Source organism: Panicum virgatum, chromosome 4N (genome assembly GCF_016808335.1).
Source record: "Panicum virgatum strain AP13 chromosome 4N, P.virgatum_v5, whole genome shotgun sequence".
In the NCBI taxonomy this organism is placed as follows: Eukaryota; Viridiplantae; Streptophyta; class Magnoliopsida; order Poales; family Poaceae; genus Panicum; species Panicum virgatum.
Window position 1 is genome coordinate 17,045,093 of NC_053148.1, and position 21,222 is coordinate 17,066,314.

Sequence of the window (21,222 nt, forward strand, 5' to 3'; positions counted from 1 at the left end):
TATGCCTAGATAGATTACATTATTGCTTACAGGGAGACGAGGCAGAGGACGAGGATGAGGATGAATGCGACACCGCGGGTGTCATCGCGGTCGCCTGCTCCTCGTCGTCGGCAACCTCATTCTCTGGCGACCTCCTCCAGTGTGTGTAGAAAGGGGACATTCATCACGCCTTTCAGCACACAGAGTGGCCCCAGGACACCACCACGCTCATTTTGCATGACGTCGTGGTCAATGATGCTGCCACCACCCTCCTTCTCCTCCCTCTCCATGACGGCACCGGGGCCGAGCATTGTCGTTGTGTCTCTGTGGGGTTGCTGTGTCTGGAGTAGTGCGGCAGCAAGGTAGACGGGCGCAGATCTGGCTATTGCAGAAGAGCTTGTCGGTGGACAACATGGTGGCGGCCTAGGGTGATGGGAAGCGAGAGGACAAGTTGATGTCATAGTCGCGGAGGATGAGCGGGGCAGCGTGCCAGAGTCTGTGCCAGTTGGACGCGAGTGTGTCAGTGCGGATGGCGTAAAGAACGGAGAGGAGAGAGATGGCATCATGGAGGAGGACATCCGGGAGGGCATTGATGCAGTCCACGCTATTGGTGGCCGCGGCGGAGAGAGGGAGGGGGCAGCAGCGTGGTTGCTGTGGATGTGGCCGCTAGGGAACGCGCCCCGGATTCCCTCGATGTCGATGAGGCTGGCCACGGCGGAGAGTGGGATTGGGGATATTTGGGCGGCACATTATGCAAGGGAAGGGACACTACTACAAAACATGTCTTTGTTCCAGGCCATTTGTCCCGGCAGCCTTTGGGCCCGGGACAATAGGTGGCTTTTGTCCCGGGTCCAATGGCTAGCCGGGCCAGCGGGGGGGGGGGGACAGGGGCTTTTTGTCCTGGTTGGAGGCACCAACCGGGACAAAAGGGTGTCCTTTTATCCCGGTTGGTGGCTCCAACCGGGACAAAAGGCCCGCGCAGCCTTTTGTCCCGGTTGCTGCCACCAACCGGGATAAAAGGCCCCCCCTTTTGTCCCGGTTGGTGTCTCCAACCAGGACAAAAGGGCTTGGCCCCCCCTTATTCCCTTCCCTCTCCCCCCGCCCGAGCCATTCAGCTCACTTGTTTCTTGCTGTTCTTGGATCGGGAGAGAGGAGTTCTTGCTCATTTCTTCACCACATTTGTGAAGATCTTTGATTCCCCGTCCATCCATCGGCGCTAAAGGTTTGGGGCTTATTTTTCTCTTCTTCCTTGGCTTATATAGCTCATTTCATGCTTTAGAAATAGAGAAAATGTGTAGCTAGCTCATTTCTTGGACATTTAGCTAGATTGCATATGTAGGTGTGATTTTCTTTTAGATTTAGATGAGTATGTGGATAGTAGAAATTTTTAGAATGAGTGTAGACACTTCATGTGATGTACTTGTATATATGACCATATTGTGGATAGTTGATTTTTGTATTCATGAATGAATTAATGAAATGAGTATATTAGAATTTTTTGTATTATGAATGGATTATTTTGACACTCTAGTGATGTATTTATTCAGGCTCACATTGAAACCATCTAGAAGCTAAAAAAATCTTTATTTCGAAACAAGTATACATCGTTAATCTCCATCCAACGGTGATGGCACTACCTTTCGGGGATACACGATGCGCTATAAGCACGTCGCGAATCGGTTGGTCGCATCACCAGCACTTCCGATTGATAAGAAGATAGTATTTGACGCAGTCAGCATGGCCGTTGTTGTACTGAGAGCATATCAACGAGCACGCTGCCTGTGCCAAGTGCTGTGCCTATTAATCGTAAATGTTGGTGCTGTGACTGGCCAATTGGTGACATCCTTGTACCGCACCGTGTCCCCCCGAAAGGCAGTGTCATCACCGCAGGGTTGAGGTTACTGACATATACATTTTTAGAAATAAAGGTTTATTTTTCTTCTAGAGGGTTTCTGGATATTGAAAAGAGTGTACTCCTGGAACTGAAGGGTGTCAAAGTAATTAGAAGTTATAGAGATTTCTTTCAATTAATTAGAGATTTCTTTCAATTAATGATACATTTTGTCTTTATTATATGATTTCATTGTTATTTGCAAGAGTTATTAATCTGATCATTGTAATTGTAATAGTAAATAATTTTTGCATTGTAATGGTAAGAATTTATAATTTTGTGGAAAATAAAGGTATTTTTCAGCAAAATATGGCTTCAGCAGCTGGAGGGAGTGGCGCCGGTGGGGGTGATCGTTGTCCTTCTGGAGAGAAGGGCACAACTCGAGTAGGTCGTTGGTCCAAAAAACCTAGTTCTTTTCATAGGGCAGCGCTCCGTTATTTGGAAAAAGAATATAGAGAATGCATGGCAAGGGCGAGGAACCTCCGTTTGATCTTGAGGATTTATTGCGGCGTTACGGTTCATCACCACCAAACTCGGAGGTTTCAGCTCCGCCATCTTCTTCTGCGCCAGCAAGAAATCCGTTAGAGCATTTTGCGTTCCAACGCAAGGACGGTTGAAAACCTATGTGTTGTTGTCCGAATTTTTGAGTTTCATGTATAGTACTCCTTTGTTAAGTTCTGTAATGGATTAAGTACTCCTTTTAATTAATCAAGATGTATGATGGATATTGCATATCTTTTAATTATTCATGTTATGTTACATTTAGTTTAATTTAGGTTTGATATATTTTATTTATTCGATACATGTAAAGAATTCAAATCGATTTATTTAAAATACAGATGGACCGGCAATGGATGTACAATTCTGACCGATGTTCGAAAGAATTCATTGATGGCCTGCATTATTTTTTGTCTGTGACTGAGGCAAACAAGCAAAATGGTTTTATGTGCTGCCCGTGTGTTCATTGCAACAATAACAAGGCTTACTCATCTTCAAGAATCCTACACAGCCACATTTTCGCAAATGGTTTCATGGAGAAGTATGTTTGTTGGACGAAGCACGGAGAACAGGGGGTTACCATGGAAGACAATGAAGAAGAAGATTTTGACGACCACTTTCCCGGAAATGCTGGAATCGGTGCATTCGATGACGATATTCCCATGGAAGAGCCCGAAGTAGATATAGCAGAAAATGATCCCAGCGACGATCTGGGGCAGGCATTGCACAATGTGTAGGCAGACTGTGGGAGTGAAATGGAGAGGTTGAAGTTCCAGAAGTTGTTAGAGGACCACCGTAAGTTGTTGTACCCAGATTGTCAAAATGGATCGAAGAAACTTGGCACCACCTTGGAGTTGCTGCAATGGAAGGTGACAAATGGTGTATCCGACAAGGGATTTGGTGAATTACTCAAACTTGTTAAAAAAATTCTTCCTAAGGACAACGAATTGCCTGCCACAACGTATGAAGCCAAACAACTTGTTTGCCCGTTAGGATTGGAAGTGCAAAAGATACATGCATGCCCCAACGACTGCATCCTCTACCGAGGCGAGTACGAGAATTTGGATGCATGTCCCGTATGCAGTGCATTGCGTTACAAGATTAGAAAAGATGATCCTGGAGATGTCGAGGAGGAGCCTCCCCGGAAGAGAGTTCCTGCGAAGGTCATGTGGTATTCGCTTATAATACCACATTTGAAGCGTCTGTTTAGAAATAAAGATAATGCTAAGTTGATGCGATGGCACAAAGAGGAACGCAAGAAAGACTCGATGTTGAGACACCCCGCTGATGGGTCGCAATGGAGAAAAATAGATAGAACGTACCCTGAATTTGATTTGGATGCGAGAAACATAAGGTTCGGTTTGAGTACGGATGGCATGAATCCTTTTGGTGAGATGAGCAGTGGTCATAGCACTTGGCCTGTGACTCTTTGTATGTACAATCTTCCACCATGGCTCTGCATGAAACGAAAGTTCATCATGATGCCAGTGCTTATGAACATTGATGTGTACCTAAGACCATTGGTCGAATAACTCTTATTGCTCTGGGGCGATGAAGGTGTACGGATGTGGGATGAATACAACAAGAAAAACTTCAACCTACGAGCATTGCTGTTCGTAACGATCATTGACTGGCCTGTTCTTAGTAACTTGTCTGGACATTCGAACAAGGGATACAAAGCATGCACACACTGTTTAGATGATACCGATAATATATGGTTGACTCACTGTAAGAAGGTTGTATACACGGGTCATCGTCGGTTTCTTCTCATCAGGCATGCGGTACGAAAGAAGGGCAAGCATTTCAAAGGCCAAGCGGACCACCGAACAAAACCGATGCACCGTTGTGGTAAAGATGTCTTCAACATGATAAAAGATCTAGAAGTTATTTTTGGAAAGGGATCTGGTAGCCAACCTGTTCTGAACGAAAACAGAATGGCGCCCATGTGGAAGAAGAAATATATATTTTGGGAGCTACCATATTGGGAAGTCTTAGATGTTCGTCATGCAATTGATGTGATGCACCTCACGAAGAATTTTTGCGTCAACCTGATAGCATTCTTGGGAGTGTACGGAAAGACAAAAGATACAGTAGAAGCACGTCAAGAATTACAACGTATGGAAGAACGAGGACAAAAGGCCCTTTTGTCCCGGGTCGTGGCTCCACACGGGACAAAAGCCCCCCCCATATATTTCTTCCCCTCGGCCCCTTTTTCAACACATAGCCACTTCTGCGCCGTCGATCCTCCTCGCCGTCGTCGTCCCGAGCTCTGCACCGCCCCAACCGAGAGCTCCGCACCGCCGCCCCGAGAGCTCCGCGCCACCGCCCCACGACCCCGAGATCGTCGCCGCGTCGTGGCCCCGACCACCGCCTGGAGGACGTCCCCGCCCAATGCGCCGCCGTCGTCCTCCCCGAGCGCCGCCCGGAGGACTACTTCCCCGCCCAGTGCGCCGCCGTTGTCCTCCTCGAGCGCCACCCGGAGGACTTCCCCGCCCAGAGGACCGCCTTCCCGAGCGCCGCGCCCAGAGGATCGACGCGCTGCGCTGCCTCGTCGTCCCAGACCTCCACCTCGCCCGTGCGCCGCCTCCGAGCCCAACCGTCGCCGCGCCTGTGCACCGCCATGACCTCGCCGCCGTACGTGAGCACGCCGGCTGTGGGCCGCCGCCACCCCGCCCGCAAATCCTACATTTTTTGTGAATTAGGCTCAAATTTTAGTAATTTATGACCAAATTTTAGTGAATTTTGTGCAAATTAAAACCATAATTTGATGTAAATTAGGTGTTAATTTGTTTAATGTGTTTAATGTGTTAATTTACAAATTTGAGGATATGAAATTTGTTTAATGTGTTAATTTGTAAATGGTAAATTAGGGTATTTAATTTGATGTAGTATGAAATTAGTTGATAATGAATTTTAGTAAATTTAATTTGTTTAATGTGTTATTTTTTTGTGTGAATTTCTTAAATTGTAAATTATGGTATTTAATTTGATGTAAATTAGGTATTAATTTGTTTAATGAGTTAATGTATAGTGAAATTATATTTAATTTGTAAATATATGAATGTGTATGTATATGTGTGTATGTATATGTGTGTATGTGTGTATGTACGCCGATCCAATCCTCGTCTAGCTAAACGTACGCCGATTTGATCCTCGTCCATCTAAACGTAGGCCGATCCAATCCTCGTCCATGTAAACGTTGTCGTCCCATCCAATACTCGTCTATCTAAACGTACGACGATCCAAAGAAACGTCTAGCTAAACGAAGTCCGATCCAAACATAGTCTCCTTCTCGATCGGGGCAAATAAGGACTTTTTGGAATCCTTGTGATTAGATCTATTCAGTATAGTCATAATATGGGAATTACTTAGTGAATATTTTATTGAATTACTTAGTGACATACTTGGAATTACTTAGTCAATATTGATGTGAATTATTTAGAGAATTTTTTAAGGGTTTTATTTGTATTCATATTTTAGTTACAATGGACCCGCGACACACAGACGCAGAAGACGAACAGTTTCTGTTGAATATGATTGGCGAAGGTCAAGGAGATGTCGCTGAACAAGCTGATGATCGCAGCAATACCGACATATATTTGAATATGTCCGGTGATGGAATTGAGCCACCATCTATTCAGGATGACGCTGCTGCTGAACAAAGTGCTAATGTACATATCACAACTATACTTATTTGTAGTGACAATCATATTTTCATCTGAATCTATATGAATACTATGAATGTTTTTTTATAGCCGTCTGGATCATCATCGCAGCAGAAAAAGACGAAGCGAGGCCCAACAAAAAAACTGGAAGGGCGGTTCATTATAACGGAAGTTGGTCCAGATAGAGAACCGATCGCTCCAGAAGCTGCCGCCAAAAAATTCATAAGACAATCCGGATGTATTGTCAGGGACCACATCCCGATCAGCTTCAGGCTCTTGAAAGCTTCCAATGCAAGCGAGGAACGGGATGCGGTACCCGAAAGAGAAAAAGAATGGTGCTGGCGGGAGCTTAAGAAAAACTTCACGGTTCCAGCTGAATCCGAAGAGATATGCAAGCGCTGGACCCTGAGTAAGATGGCCGAACAGCTGCAATCATTCAAGAAAATTTTGACGAAGAAATATATCAAGACCGGGACCACACCCGTATTTACCGGCAAGCTCGAAAAGCTCAGGGGTCACTGGGATGCATTTGTGGAATACAAGTCTTCAGAACTTGGGCTTCAGAAGGTGCAGAAGGCCAAAGACAATGCCTCGAAGAAAGTGTACCATAACACTCTAGGCCAAGGAAGCTACAAGCTTGCAATACCCAAATGGGAGAAGATGGAGCAGGATCTGCTTGACAGAGGCATCCAACCTGCGACCATGAACTGGCCTGAAAGGTCAAGGACCTGGTTTTATGGTCACGGGGGAAGCTTGGACCCATTGACTGGTGGCTGCATCTATGGGCCAAACATCCAGCGAGCAGCCCAGAGACTACAGGAGGCCATACAAGCAGCGGCCGAGGGAACATTCCAGCCGGATAGAGAGAGGGACGAGTTGACTTACGCCCTTGGGAATCCAGAGCATCCGGGCCGCACAAGAGGCAAAGGCGTGGTTCCGTGGAAGTATGGGTTCAGGGATTACATTGAATCATATAGAAGCCGGCAAAGAAGAAAGAATGATGAGCGGGAGCACTTGCGATGGCTAGAGAAACGACTCATGTCACACGATCAAAGACTGGAGGAAGAGGTTCAACGCAAAGTGGCCATAGCAATGAGCCAGCAACAACAAGCGCAAACGGTGCCTCCAGAGCCTAATGTCGCAGCCGATCATCTGTCTCAGCGGAAAAGCAGCTGCGCTTCCACAGACGTCGCCGTCGCCAAGCCAACAGGGATCCAGGCCGCAGTTGAAGCGATGGCCCCGCAGCGATTTCCAGTGGATGAGATCACCCAGCGGACACCTTGTGACCTGCAGACTGCCCTTAAGAACTTAATGTTCACTGTTGCGTACGGTACCGCCATGCCAACCCAACCAGGCGACGTGTACCACGGGCAGCAAATTCCGCCAGGATACACAAGAGTTGGCGTGGAGCAGGTGTGCCAGGGTTGGGAGATGCTCGAGCTTGATATTCCTGGAGGCGATGGGGAGAGGACACTAGCAGAAGCCATTCATGGCTACATCCTATGGGATAAGCGCTACATTGTCCTAAAGTCGGATGATCAAACACCAAGACCGGCATCTCAGCATGCCTCTCCAAGGCCGGCATCTCCGCAAAACTCCCCAAGGGCAGCACTGTCTCGGCAAGGTTCACCGGCACATTCTCCATCACCATCATCTCATGCGCCGATGAACACTCAAACATCACCATCGCCTCCATGGTCACCCCCTCCGCCGCCGGCAAAGAAGCAGAAACAGCGGCTGGCAAAGAAGGTAGCTGCACTGGCTAAGGAGCCTCCAAAGAAGAAGGAAAAGGAGAAGAAAACCAAGGAATTCACATGTATAGATATGTGTATACATATATATATATATAAGTGAATTAATTTATATATGAAAACTATCTAGGACAAATATTATATAAGTAACTATATATATATGTATATATTAGTGGAGATCATACACACTGAATTCCAATACATAAATTTAATTGAAATGCAAAAGTATAATTGAAATAGAAAAAGAATTGAGAAAAGGAAAACAGGAAAAAAGGGGACCTTTTGTCCCGGTTGGGCGCCAGCCACGTGGTGCTGGCAGCACCTTTTGTCCCAGTTGCCAGACCCGGGACAAAAGAACCCCCTTTTGTCCCGGCCTGGCGTTCCCGGTTGGGAAACCGGGACAACAAGGTTTCCCAACCGGGACAAATTAGCCTTTCTGTAGTAGTGGGAGGTGCAACGGGGGTGAGAGAGGGGCAGCAAGGGAAGCGGCGATGGAGAGCCTATAGGGGAGGTGAGGAGGGAAGAGAGAGAGAGAGGAGGGATGGGGGGAGAAAGGGGGGAAGGCGAACGACAACCGCATAGAGAAGATAAGGTCGGACGGTTATGAGCCTAGCGGCTAGCACAATGATTGCTCTGTGTGGGTGCGTGGGTGGGAATTGTTCATATGGAGGTAGCCGTACAGACGCACTAATATAGTGCCGGCTGGTATTAAGTCTTTACCTAATTTTAGGTGTGCACAATGGGAGGGCCTACAAAGAGTATGGAGAAATCAAATCATCAGCGCTTGGCATTACTATTTCTCTTACCATTAGAATATATAGGAAAATCCTGAGCAATTGCAATATGGCAAATTTTGCGTTGCATAAGTAACAGTGTCCTAAAAGCTCAATGAGCCCATCAGATTTCCTTGGCTTTTACTGTATGCACCTGAAATACAAGCACAATGGCCTTTGGGTGATTGTGTCGATTGCCACTCAATTAGTTCTGACCTCACGGTATTTGTTTTGTCAGTTATCTGATTGGCACAATGATTGCCTTGTATGGTTACATATCACAATCCTGATTTCACAAGCGCTCATTGGGAGCAATCCCAGCGGCCAACAGGAAGCACGTGCATACGGGTGCCTGCCGTGAAGACCACAGCGCTGCATGTACGTGTGATGTATTTGTTTCCTTTCCTATATACATCATTAAATTACGTGGATAAATTGTCTAGTATCATTCTTGCGAAAAATTGTCGCAAAAATTATATCTATAGATTATGTATCTCACGACAGTTATGCTACAAAATCGTTGTATAACAAGTTATCTGGAGAATGAGTTACCCCTATAAATTATGTGTCATTATAACTTTATAAAAGTTTTAATTGAGTAATCATTATATGTTGAAATTATGCGTATAAGTTGTGTGTACCACAAAAGTTATGTTAAGAAATTAAGAAGTTATCAGCAACAAATTATGCTTCGGAATTATGTACATTAATTATAATATTTTAAAAATAGAAATTCACGGAAATAAAAAAACTTTCTAGAAATACAAAGTTCGGGAAGGGAGTAGCATGTGGGGAATCGATCACCAGGAGGCCTCTTAGCGCTCGCCCGCGAATTAGCTTACCCAGTTAGGTTAAGTGTCATGCAATGCATGAAAGACAAGTATGATCGATGCAAAGTCACTTAAGTTCTTTTTTTTCAAAATTAAGTGTTTTTAGTATAGGAATGATATGTATGATCGCTCAAAAAGTTGCTTAAGTTTTTTCAAAACACATGCGTGTCTACGTACACTTTACAAGTGCTAACAAAAGAACTGCTCATTATCAACGTATAACCAAGCAGACGGTACAAAACTGACAGAATTTTGCCCGATTTCTACCCAGCCAACAAACTGAACTGACGGAGTCTCCGGGTCTTCACCTGGCGACAATAGACACAACACAACCAACCTCTATGCCTAAGCCCTGCCCATTGCTCGCTGACGTGGCCGGTGCTGTGGTCGGCGCTGCTGTACATGTCCGGCGCCATCTGCAGGTGGTAGCCCTCCACGCCGGCGCCGTTGCCGCTTGTGTATTGCTGGAAGACGTACCCCGTTCCCCGTCCCCTTGTGCTGCATGTCGTCGTCGGTGCCCTGCTGGAAGTGGAAGCCGTTGCTGCCCCACATGGCCTGCGGGCCGTTGCCGGCGTCGCCGCCGCCGGCAGTGGCGGCGAAGCTGAACGGCGCGACCCTGTCCTCGGCGGCGTGGTCGACCGGCGGCAGGCCCAGCGCCCTCAGCCTGTCTTCCGCGGCCTGTATCGCAGCGTCGAGCAGCCGCCGCGCCTCCTCCTCCGTGGCGATGCCGTACAGTGCCCTATCCAAGCGGGCGAGCGCGTCGGGCCCGCCCTGGCGCACCCGGGCGAGCTTGGCCTCCGCCTTGCCGAGCTCGGCGTCGAGGTACGCACAGTGAGTGTGCCAGCATGCCCTCCCTGGACTCCCAGACGTCAGCCGCCACGCCCGCCGTCCCCCGCGGCGGCGGCAGCGGCGACCAGCGCGACGTCGACGCCGCAGAGCACGGAGAGCTCCTCCACCTTCTGCTGGAGCTCCTCCTTCCTCTTGCCGAACGGGTCGGCCATCCCGTTGCCGGTTTCTCCCTCCTTCCTCCGGCTCCGCACGCTAGCAAGCTTCCTGCGCTAGCTCGCGCTCCCCTTCGCCGTGGGCTAGCAATTGGTTGTTCTTGGCGAGGCTGGCAGGCAGGCGAGAGGCGGCGTATATATAGGAAGGCGCCGCGTGCCACGGACTGGACGCGACACGGCGGCGGCGGGGCGCAGGTAGCTACTGCCTACGGCTAGGTAGGGGGCCTGGGCCTCGTAGCTAGGCTTCCATACGTGAACAGGCTTTGCCAAGGACGCCCGAACTGCGTCAGGATCTTTAACGAGATTGCAATGATGATTTGCCTCGCGTACGGCGCCGACGCGCGGCGGGGCGATCCGAGCGCCGCTCGGAGGCTGGGTTCTGATCGTGCGCATGCAGTTAATGCGAGGATCTTGCGGGATCGATTTCGGGACGAGGAAGAAACCTTCCAATTGCAGCGGCGTGGTCGCCTTCCCAGCTATGTATCACCGATCGCCCTGCTAATGGGGCAGGATCCAACCTAAACCCCCACCAATCCACTTCCACAATACAAATCAAATCCACCCAATCCTATCCAACCCTCCATGTTGAAAATCCAAACTACACCAAACCATTGTATAATTTCAAGCCAAACCAAATCACAATCCATGGATTCAGCCCATTAAACCATCCTAGTGAGCAAGTGAGCGATTCCACGAGGCCCCGCCAGGCCGCCACCAACCACTCAACGATCAAGCCATCAAAATTTACAAATGAGCAGGGAGAGTAGCTAGTGACAGCACCATCAGTGCAGGCACCGCGGAGAGAGAGAGAGAGAGTTTTGATGGCGTTCAAGAAGCCAGCCATCGTCCGTCACCCTCTCTTCCCTCCTTGTACTCTCCTCATCGCGTCCGGCGCCGGCGCGGTGAGGCCGACCGCCGACGCGCGCGCAGCGTTTAATTAAATAATGGCAAATCGGGACAAGCTAGCTGACCTCCGATGACAATGACGACGACATTGGTGCTGCTGCCGGTGCCGCCGCCGCTGGCGCTCCAGCTGCCGCACTGGCCGTGGCGCCCGTGGCTGCTGATGCACCGATCGATGCCAGTGCTATCCCGGCTGGGACGGTGGGAGCGGCCGGCACGGTGGGGTCAGGTGGCGCTGCGTGGCTGCGATCGAAGGACTCGTAGGCGACGCGGCGGGCGGCCCTGTGGTGGAAGAGGCTGGTGGACAGCGCTGTGCAGCGGTGTCGGACAGGGAGAGTGCGTAGACGAGTGTGGCGGAGGCGACGGCGGCTTGGTGGCCTGGCGGGCACCGGCGGAGGCGACCGGGTCGGCGAGCGCGGCGGCGGCGACGGTCGGCGGGGTCGGCGGCGGCGACGGCCGACGGGGTCGACGGCGGCGGCGACCGATGGGTCGGCGAGCGCGGCGGAGGCGACGGCCGACGGGGTCGGCAGCGGCGGCGACCAGAACGGAGGCGAGGAGCTGCAGTCTGCAGAGGGACTAAGGCGAAGCTTGGACCTCTCGGGTGAGTCCATGGTTTCGGCCAATGGATTGGAACCAAAAAATGGTAACGGACTCCCATCCAAACCGTTCCATTTTAACCAACAACCCAATCCAAACCAATCTATCAAGTAGTTCAGCCCATCACTAACCAAACCAATGCAGCTCATTTCGAAAACCAATCCAATAAACCCATATTAGCCCAAACTGTTAGCAGGGTGAATCACCGATACGCGATATGGGTACGGCGATATGTGAGTTTGAAAATAACATAGTGGTAGTATATAAAGAATATCAGAGTATTGAAATATCAGAGTGTCCGATACGCAAGTATTGGATATGGATATGACTGGTTTACCGTTTAGCTAGGGAAGTATCGGTGATTCAAAGGGGCGCATTGGATATGGATATGACTGCTTTAGTGAAGTATCGGTGATTCACAGCTTCCCAGCAGATGAGAGTTGTAGTATGGGATCGGAAGCTTCCTGGTCGAAGCCGTTGAATATAATTAAATAGCTAGCCTTCCCTAGTAAATGTTTTAAAAAAGAACTCACTACTAAAAAACGGACCATCAGTCCAGATCAAAAATATCACTTGCTGTTTCACCTGGTACTAATATAAGCATTAGTACCGGGTGCAACGGCCAGCTGGTACTTTTGACCTAGACCAATAGCCCGAGGTATCCAGGAGAGTCTTTGGCACCGGGTCAAGGCACAATCCGGTACCAATGATTAAGAGTTAGCACCGGTTTGTGCCAGAACCTGAAACTAATAAAAGAGATATTTTTTAGTATCGGATGATAACACACCGGTACTAAAAGTCAAGTTTCAGCACTGGTGGAAACAACCACGCGGTACCAAAAGGTGGTGTGCGGCCTCTACGGTTCCAGATATTTCTAAGTTTCTGGCGTCCTCTCTCTCTGCCGCTCTCATTTCTCTTCCTCTCGTCTCTCTATCTTATCTTTGGAGTGCTGGGGAGCGTAGTCCGCCGATGGGGCGCTCGGGCCTCCGCCGCCCGCCGCCGCTGCGGGGCGCTCGTGGCCTCCGCCGGAGCTGCATCAGCTCTTCCGCGTCTCCTTCCGCCTCACGGCGCCTCCGGCATGCTCCGGCTTGAGGTGACGTCCCGCAACCCCGATATGTTAGAAATTATATGGAGGCCCAGACATAACGGAGCACAACGGATTAAGATAATGGGCCTAACTCAACCCAAAAGACTAGTCTGATAGGTGAGGATTGCTTGGTCTTATATGTTGTACTCCCCCTACATTAATTTCTAATGTGGGACTAAACCCAACAATCTCCTCCGGTCACACATTGGGCCCAAATCTTCTATTAGAAGGCATCATCACGGGCCTTAAGTTTTTTTTAGATCCGAACGGAGATGCCAATTTTTTTTAAACTCTCCAAATGTGGATCCGAACGAACTCTCCCGTCACAAGAGTAATTTCATCTCCAATGTCACAAAGACGTGACTATTAAACGGAGATAACGGGCTCCCCCGTCAACGTGTGAAAGAGATTGTTAGCCCATGGGCTCTGATACCACTTGTTAGAAACTATATGGAGGCCCAGACATAACAGAGCACAACGGATTAAGATAATTGTCCTAACTCAACCTAAAAGACTAGTCTGATAGATGAGGATTGCTTGGTCTCATATGTTGTACTCCCCCTACATTAATTTCCAATATGGGACTAAACCCAACACAATAAGCTTTGCGAGACCGCCGTAATCGACTACTTCTTGTACGAGGCGAACGCCGGCCGGCAGCCATCGCTGCTGCTGCAACCCGGCTGCTTCATCCAAATGGCGTGGGAGCGCGGCGAGAAGCACACCGGCCGCCGATTCCCCATGGCGCGCCTCCTGTGGAAGAGCGACACTGGCATCCTTCGCCGCGGCGCGGACGAGGTCCTCCTGGTGGCCCAGCTTGAGGTTCCAAATCACGACAACGACCATGGCGTCCGGAGCCACACCGAGATCTGCGTGCTCCACGCGCCCGGAGGCAGCAGGCTCGAGTGGGAGATGAACCGTGCGGTCCCCATCATCCACGGCGAGGCGACCGCCGGCGAGGCCGAGGAGCTAATGTAGTGGTGGGAGACTGACGCGGCCGTCTCCGTCGGCAGCTGGTTCCTGTGCTTCGTTGACTACTTGCGCGGCTAACTCCTCTGCGACATGGCGGCGGACGTGGCGGCGCTCGAGCTCTGGTACGTGCCGCTGCCCGTGGAGCCCCCAGTGGGTACCTAAGGAAATGAAATAGAGATTGTATGGATTGTATCGATCTTGTAAATGATTTGTGAGATCTATAAATTTTGTATCGATCGATTCAGTATTTGTGTTTGATTCTTCGAATGATTTGTGAGATCTGTAAATTTTGTATCGACGGATTCAGTATTTTGTGGTTGATTTAGTACTACCTGTGAGGTGCGAGCATAACGGGAGTAACAGGAGAGGATGCAAGCATATATTAGCACTCATATACATGCTAAAGTTTTTAAGTCTTAGCTAAAGTTTAGCCAATTCAAATTAGCACTTTTGTTTCGATAAACTAGTGCTAAAATTTAGCACTTGGATCCAACACAGGACTGTACAGTACATTTATCCGATCGACATATGTTTACATGGACTTTAATTTGTGTATTCAGTTTATGCGAGATAACGAGAACATCTTGAAGAAAATATATATAGCACTTTCTCTTGGTTCGGTGTTGCGCAGCACTTCACATTTCACAATCAAAGCAGTAAGAAACCACACAATACTTCAGCAGGCGCCGGCCCGAAAACCGACCTTACCACGGCCGGCGTCGTAGAGCACCTCGAGCGTGCGCTGATTCACGTTCCCGATTATGCCGAGGCCCACGTCCGGCCCCGACTCGTGGAAAGCGAGGCAGTCCTCCAGCAGGACCCCGCTGGGGACGTCGAGGTCGACGGTGGCGCCGCCGCTGAACGTGAAGGCGACCTTCGGCACGGTGACGTTGCTGTAGCCAGTGAAGTTGTAGCAGGTGTCGAGGTCACCGTTGGGCCGCAGCGGGTTCGCCGCCATGGCCTTCCGGAACGCTGCCTGCAGCGCGTTGTACGCGGTGTGCGGGAGGCCGGTGACCACCGTGCCGGAGTCGATGATCATGCCTCCCCGGAACGCCGACGGCGGGACGTCGAGCTCCTCCCCGCCCACGCTGATGCCGGCCAGCGTCACCATGTAGAACGTCGCCACTCCGGGGAGGCGCCTCATCGGCGTGAACGCGAAGCCCGTCGCGTTGGCGGCGCCCGGCGGCGCGCCGAGAGAGAGGAACCCGGCCTCGCTGTTCCGCGCCGGGAGGCAGTACGAGAAGGCGCCGCCGTAGACCGAGGACGTCTGCACGACGAGCGACGTGGAGGTGACTGCAAAAGATGGTAAATCGACAAACTAGTTGCTTATTAGACTGTCATTGTGAAATGTTGGTTATTTATCTTGTTTTGAAGTGCTGATTTGAGTAGCTCCCTTAGTAGTATTGTGAGATTTAGATTTTAGAGTTTAGATTGGCAAGTGTTCCTGCAGGGACTAGAAATTTTAGAGTTCCTGCAAGTGTTGCCAAAGTGTTCCTGCAAGTGTTGCCAAAGTTGACATTAATTTTAGAGTTTAGATGTCTTGTACTACTTGCCAAAGTGTTCCTGCAGTAGACAAAGTTGAGTTTGTATGTGTTCCTGGCTTCCTGCAGGGAGAGTGGTGAAGTTAAATGGACCAATTGAGGTCACATGGAGCCATGGCGAGCCTTACCCCAAACCTAATGGGGCTGGATTTCTGTGCTACTATTGTTTTAAAACAAAAAAGGGTGGTGGTGTATCTCGTCTAAGGGAGCATCTTGGTGGAATAACTGGGAATGTAGTGGAGTGTAAAAATGTGCCAACGCATATTAAGAATATAATGGCAGATGAATTTGCATCAGGAAGAATAAGAAGGAAGAGAAGTACTATTCTTCGTCTCTATGTTGAAAAGGAGGTGGCAACAGAAAGGGTATCTGGTAGGACAAGCATCCCTCTTGATGAAGAAGCACAGATTGAGATGGCAATGAGAGAGTCTCTAAGAGATTCTAATTCCGCCATGCAGCAAGATAATTCTTCATCTTTTGGCAAGTCTGTTTGTAACAAGGCTGGTGCAAGTTATTCAGCTAATCAGCAAACTACGATTGATAGATACTATAAAGGTCCTGGAAGTTCTTCCAATGCTCCTTTTGATGTCGATTTGGCTCGCAGTAAGGCCCAAGCACAACCTCGGGTGGATGTTATGCTAGAGGGGGTTGCCAAAGAGCAGCTTGGGAAAGCTTGGTCAAAATGGTTTCATGCTAATGATATTCCCAGAAGAAAAGCGGACTGCCCATACTTCCGCTCAACAATTAAGTTAACCCAACAATTTGGTGAAGGAGTGCCAATTCCACGTGGGAAAGAAATAGATGGTCCCTTGCTGGATATGAATTATGCTGACATGGAGGCTCACATGGCTGCCTTCAAGGATGATTGGAAAGATTATGGGGTTACTGTCATGTGTGATTCATGGACAGGTGAATACTTGTACCTTTGTAGGCCTATATTTTGTTGTACTGTCCATATTGAAATAATTAATCTTGTGCACTTAGCGTTGTATTTTTTCTGCTGCATCTACAGGTCCTACCATGATGTGCATCATTAACTTCATGATATATTGCAATGGACGCATGTTCTTCCATAAGTCTGTAAATGCAACCGGTGATACTCAAAATTCAGAATATCTTCTTGACATGATTGGTACAGTGGTTGGTGACGAGATTGGAGCCAAATATGTTGTTCAAGTTGTCACAGATAATGGTTCTAATTATAAAAAAGCATGTCAAGACTTGGTTACCATGTATCCACATATTACTTGGCAACCATGTGCTGCCCATACCATCAACTTGATGTTAAAGGACATAGGGCACTTTCCTGATGTTGAGGAAGTAGTGGATAGTGCAAAGCGAATTTGCAGATTCTTATATAAGCATAATAGGTATGACTAGTGACTAGTGTTCTTGTATTGGATAAATAATTCAGCCATCTAGTATTGTCTTCTTGTTGTGTTTATGAAAATTCAATGATGTTCTTGTTGTCATGTTTTTTATTTGTAGGCTGCATGCTATGATGAGAGAAAAGATAGGGAGGGAGCTGATTCGGTGGAATGCCACTAGATTTGGCACTGTTTTCATTTTTCTCCAGAGTTTTTGGGATAGACAAGATAAGTTCAAGCAATGGATGGTATCTGATGACTGGGAGAAATGTGTGTGGGCTGGTAAGGCTGACCATGATTTCACATATGATTGTTTGACCAGCAAAAAATGGTGGAGTCAAATGGAAGTGGTGTTAAAAGCTGTCTCCCCAATCTATTCTGTACTTCGTTTAGCTGATCAGCAACAGAAGTTCTATTCTATATCTGCATTCATTCCAAAAATGAGGGAATCTATGGCAGAAATACGTGGCAATTTAAGTGATAATACCATCCAAAAAAATCTACAGAATAGGGTGTTGGAAAAAGTCCAAGGAAGACTTGATTATCTTGTCAATGATACACTTATGCTTGCAGGTGAGGGCTTAATTCATAAATTGTTCAATTCATGTTGTTGTTTCATGCATCACTAATTATTAAGATTGCTGATTTTATTTTATTTTTTGTTAGCTGCCGCACTTGATCCTAAAGCACTGTACACTTCCAAGCTTGCAAGGAAACCAAAGTCCAGACATGCTGTCACATTGGCCATCAAGAAGCTTGCAGGCTCATCTTCAAAGGCTTCTGCTGCAATCGATCAATTTACTTTCTTCTCAAAACAGGGAGGGTTATTTGGAGGAGCGGAGGCTCGAAAATCGGCTCTTAATGGCCGGTGTAGTGCAGGTAATTGCATGTTTAATTTTTTTAATGTGCATTATTTTGTTGCTTTCTTATGTTTGAATTCTTATTTCATTTACCATCATTTTCCTAGCTGATTGGTGGGATCAATATGGTGGAGACTGTAGTGAACTACAAGAGGTTGTAAGGCGTATTGTTATATCTTTTTTTCGCTTTTAGATTGTTTGAAAATAATCTATGTTATTCTCCGTACAAAATGAGGTATTTTTTTGAAATTTCGTCCGAAAACAAAACGTCGAATCCGAGAATTTTCCGATAAATCCGATAAACGTGTTTATCGGTGACCTCCGGTTTTTTTTGGTTACCGGTAAAGAAAACCTTGGCCCGACGAGCCCGTCGTACCTGTCATTGTCGCCGCGCTGGTCGCGGCCGCAGCCGAAATGGAAATCCTTGACGGTGACCCCGGGCGCGAGGGTTAGCGTCTCGTCGCTGTACACGCCCCGCGTCTTGGAACCGTCCCCGTACTCGACGGCGTATCCGCACTGGGTGCCGCCGCCCGTGCAGCCGTTCTGGTAGTGATCGCCGGCGAGCTTCCGGCACGCGCCGGTGTCGCACGCGATGGGGGCGTACGTGGAGGACTTGGTCGAGTCTAACAGGGGGTCGTTCTGCGGGTAGCACCGCGTGGAGTTGCACGGCGCGCACTGCACCCACGACACGTCGCTGCCGGTGTCCATGAGGAGGACCTGCGGCACGGCCGGCGTGCCCAAGCCCACGGTGACCACGTACTCCAGGGAGTCCACGGAGCCGCCCAGGTGGGTCGGGATGCTCACGTTGGCATCGTCTTCTCGCGCGCTCACCATGACATGGGACGCTCTGCTCATCATGTAGTTCGCGCGGGCGTGGCTTCGGCGGAGTCTCTCGGTGAAGGACGGCTTGTCGGAGTTTCGTGACGGGCCGCGCGGACCATGCCGGTGCACTAGTGGCACGGACACGGTCGCGCGTCTCGGCTCGAGCGTCACTGAAGACCGGTGCTCGTCGTCGCCTCCATGAGCGATGTAGTAGCAGCTACACAAAATGAACAGAAGAAGCACAGGAGGAGAAACCATGGAAAATTATCTGCGCCCTGTACAGAGAGGTGAGGATGATGAGCTTCAGCTAACTTGTACATCGGTCAATTTTATAGGCACGTCTCAACTTGGATTCGCCGTGAACTTGCGAAGACATCTATGATGAAATTCCAAGTGCTTATTTTTAAATGAAATACCGAGTTATCCCTTGTCCTTAGACTACTCTTAATTAACAAGTACTTGCGATACTTTTCGTTGTCGTATATGTTGCTGCTTTGACACGTACGCCCGCTTCTTTTCCTTGGTAATTAACGTACATGTTTGAATCCTAAAACATCTCCATTATTGAGAACTTCGAGTCATGCATTGAGTAGAATCTGTCAGCAAGCGTCTGATGGTCACCACTTCCATCGGAGGGGAAGTAATAAATGTTTCAGTGCATGCATGATATCCTCTGGTCTGCAAGAAAAAGATTAGGTCCTTGGGACATATTTACAAGCTAAATACTAGTTCTCACTACCCAAAAAGTACTAGTTCTCACGAAACCAGCATATATATAAGAAACCATTTGTTATATATTAATCTCTCAATTTATTTTGTTTTTCTTGTCTATGAAATTTGTAATCAAATTCAATTATTCGAGGTTCAGTCCAAAACATTTAGATTGCGTTTGGACAAAATATTTTTTAAAACTTTAGATACATTACCTACCAATTTTTTTTGTTGATAAAGTGCGTACCTATGTGTATTGTCCAAATGATGTATTAGTCAGGAAGACTGCTTAGAGAAAGCCAAGCGAATCTGATTTAGAAATCCCTCCGCGCATTAATAATACTTTTCAATCAAATGAATATACAAAGTGAATTAGTGTCTTCACCAATTTTCGATACAGTGGAGTTCCTTTTCTATTAGGCCAAGTCTGTGCAATTTTACTTTTCACAGAAGTTTTTAAAATTTAAGAGAAAATTTGAAGGATTTCACTAACATTTTAAAAGTACAGATTCTTAGTTTTGGGAGAAGTTATAAAATTTAAACCTTAGTGGTTTGGTGACAAGTGCAATTAAATTACTTCAAAACTCAGATGGTTACACCAATTGGTTGATTTTATGTTTTTTTTTGTGTTTCACTACTACAGAATCAGTTTCTTCAAGGCCTATCCCTACCGATCGACAGTGATAACCAAACTAGAGGTGGTTGGTCGGTTTTCACTGCATGCCCGTGGTTAGACATCCACTAGAAAGGCCCGAGGCTTTGCCGCGCCGCGCGGGTCCGTATCCCGCGTTGTAGTATTGTAGTTGATGCATGTAGTAGTATTTTTAAGCATCGTAGTTAAGATAAATCCATCGCTTTGTTATTTTGCGTAGTGTCATGGTTTGCAGCTCACTGTTGCACTTGGTATATATTTTGGGCATTCTATTATCATGACATTATTGTTTAAGTAATATATTATCTTGGGTATCAAAATGGAGTTATGACAGTTGTGGCTGTATTTATTGTGGTGAAAGAAGGGGTAAAATAATTTATTAGGGAGCAGAGCACAGTTAGTCGGAAACTTAATGTATTTGCGAAATCATGTTGCAACTAATAGACATGTTATTTTTTTAAGAAAGTAGTGATTATATTAAAATATGACGTGTTATTGTAGAGGTAGCATGAGAAGCTATCGAAGAATGATGGTACGATATTATACTTTTAACCAATTAAGATGTTATGTTGAAAGATTTAAGAAAATGCTTTAAATTTAGAAAGCTTTGATATACAGTAAATTTGTAGATTTCGAAATTCTAGACAACTTTTGTATTGATCATTTTTTGATTTAAAGATGTTTTGGTGTCCAAATTGTAAATACAATGGGTTGCATGCAACGTTTATGCAAATGAATTGCGAAATTGTTTTGAATTTTTAAATTATTCTATAATAAATTTTGTAGTTTTTGAATTATTGATCAAATTCTATGTCGAGCAACTTTTGTTTCCAATATGTTTTTGTGTTCAAATTGTACGTATAATGTTGCTCGTATAGAAGTCACGAATGGAACTAGTTGTTGTTTGATTTAATTAAAATCCAATGGTTTTATAAAAAAATTGTGAGAGAGGACCAGGACGGTGATTGATTTTACAGAAACTTAACGTTTTCTAAGCAAATTTTGCGGAACATAGACTGTTGGATTGCGGGTTGATTTCGAGAAAAAGTAAGGGTTTTCTTTAAAAAATTTTCTGAGAGAGGAGGTTGTACTGTAGGTTGATTTCTCAAAAGTCTGATGATTTTTTCACAAATGGCTGAGAAAAGCACGTCTGGACCGTCCGTTTGGCCGATCCGACGGCCGAGAACAGCAGATTAGTATTAGATGGTAAAAATAACCCTTGTTTTCACTGCTGGATCGTTGCTGGATCCTGCGGTGAAAACCTAGCCATTCACATTGAAAAATTTATATCATTTGATATAAAGCTGATAAATATAAATTTA

General features: G+C 47.2%; 1 protein-coding gene across 1 annotated transcript; it reads right to left on the reverse strand.

The window, feature by feature from the left end:
• Positions 1-14,623: 14,623 nt before the first annotated feature.
• Positions 14,624-18,857, reverse strand: LOC120669180 (aspartyl protease family protein At5g10770-like). The gene is made up of 4 exons (XM_039948974.1): positions 18,850-18,857; positions 18,074-18,754; positions 16,211-16,218; positions 14,624-15,240 (listed from the first exon to the last, which is right to left on the reverse strand). The coding sequence occupies exons 1-4, from the start codon at positions 18,855-18,857 to the stop codon at positions 14,624-14,626; spliced, it is 1,314 nt and encodes a 437-aa protein (XP_039804908.1).
• Positions 18,858-21,222: the final 2,365 nt, after the last annotated feature.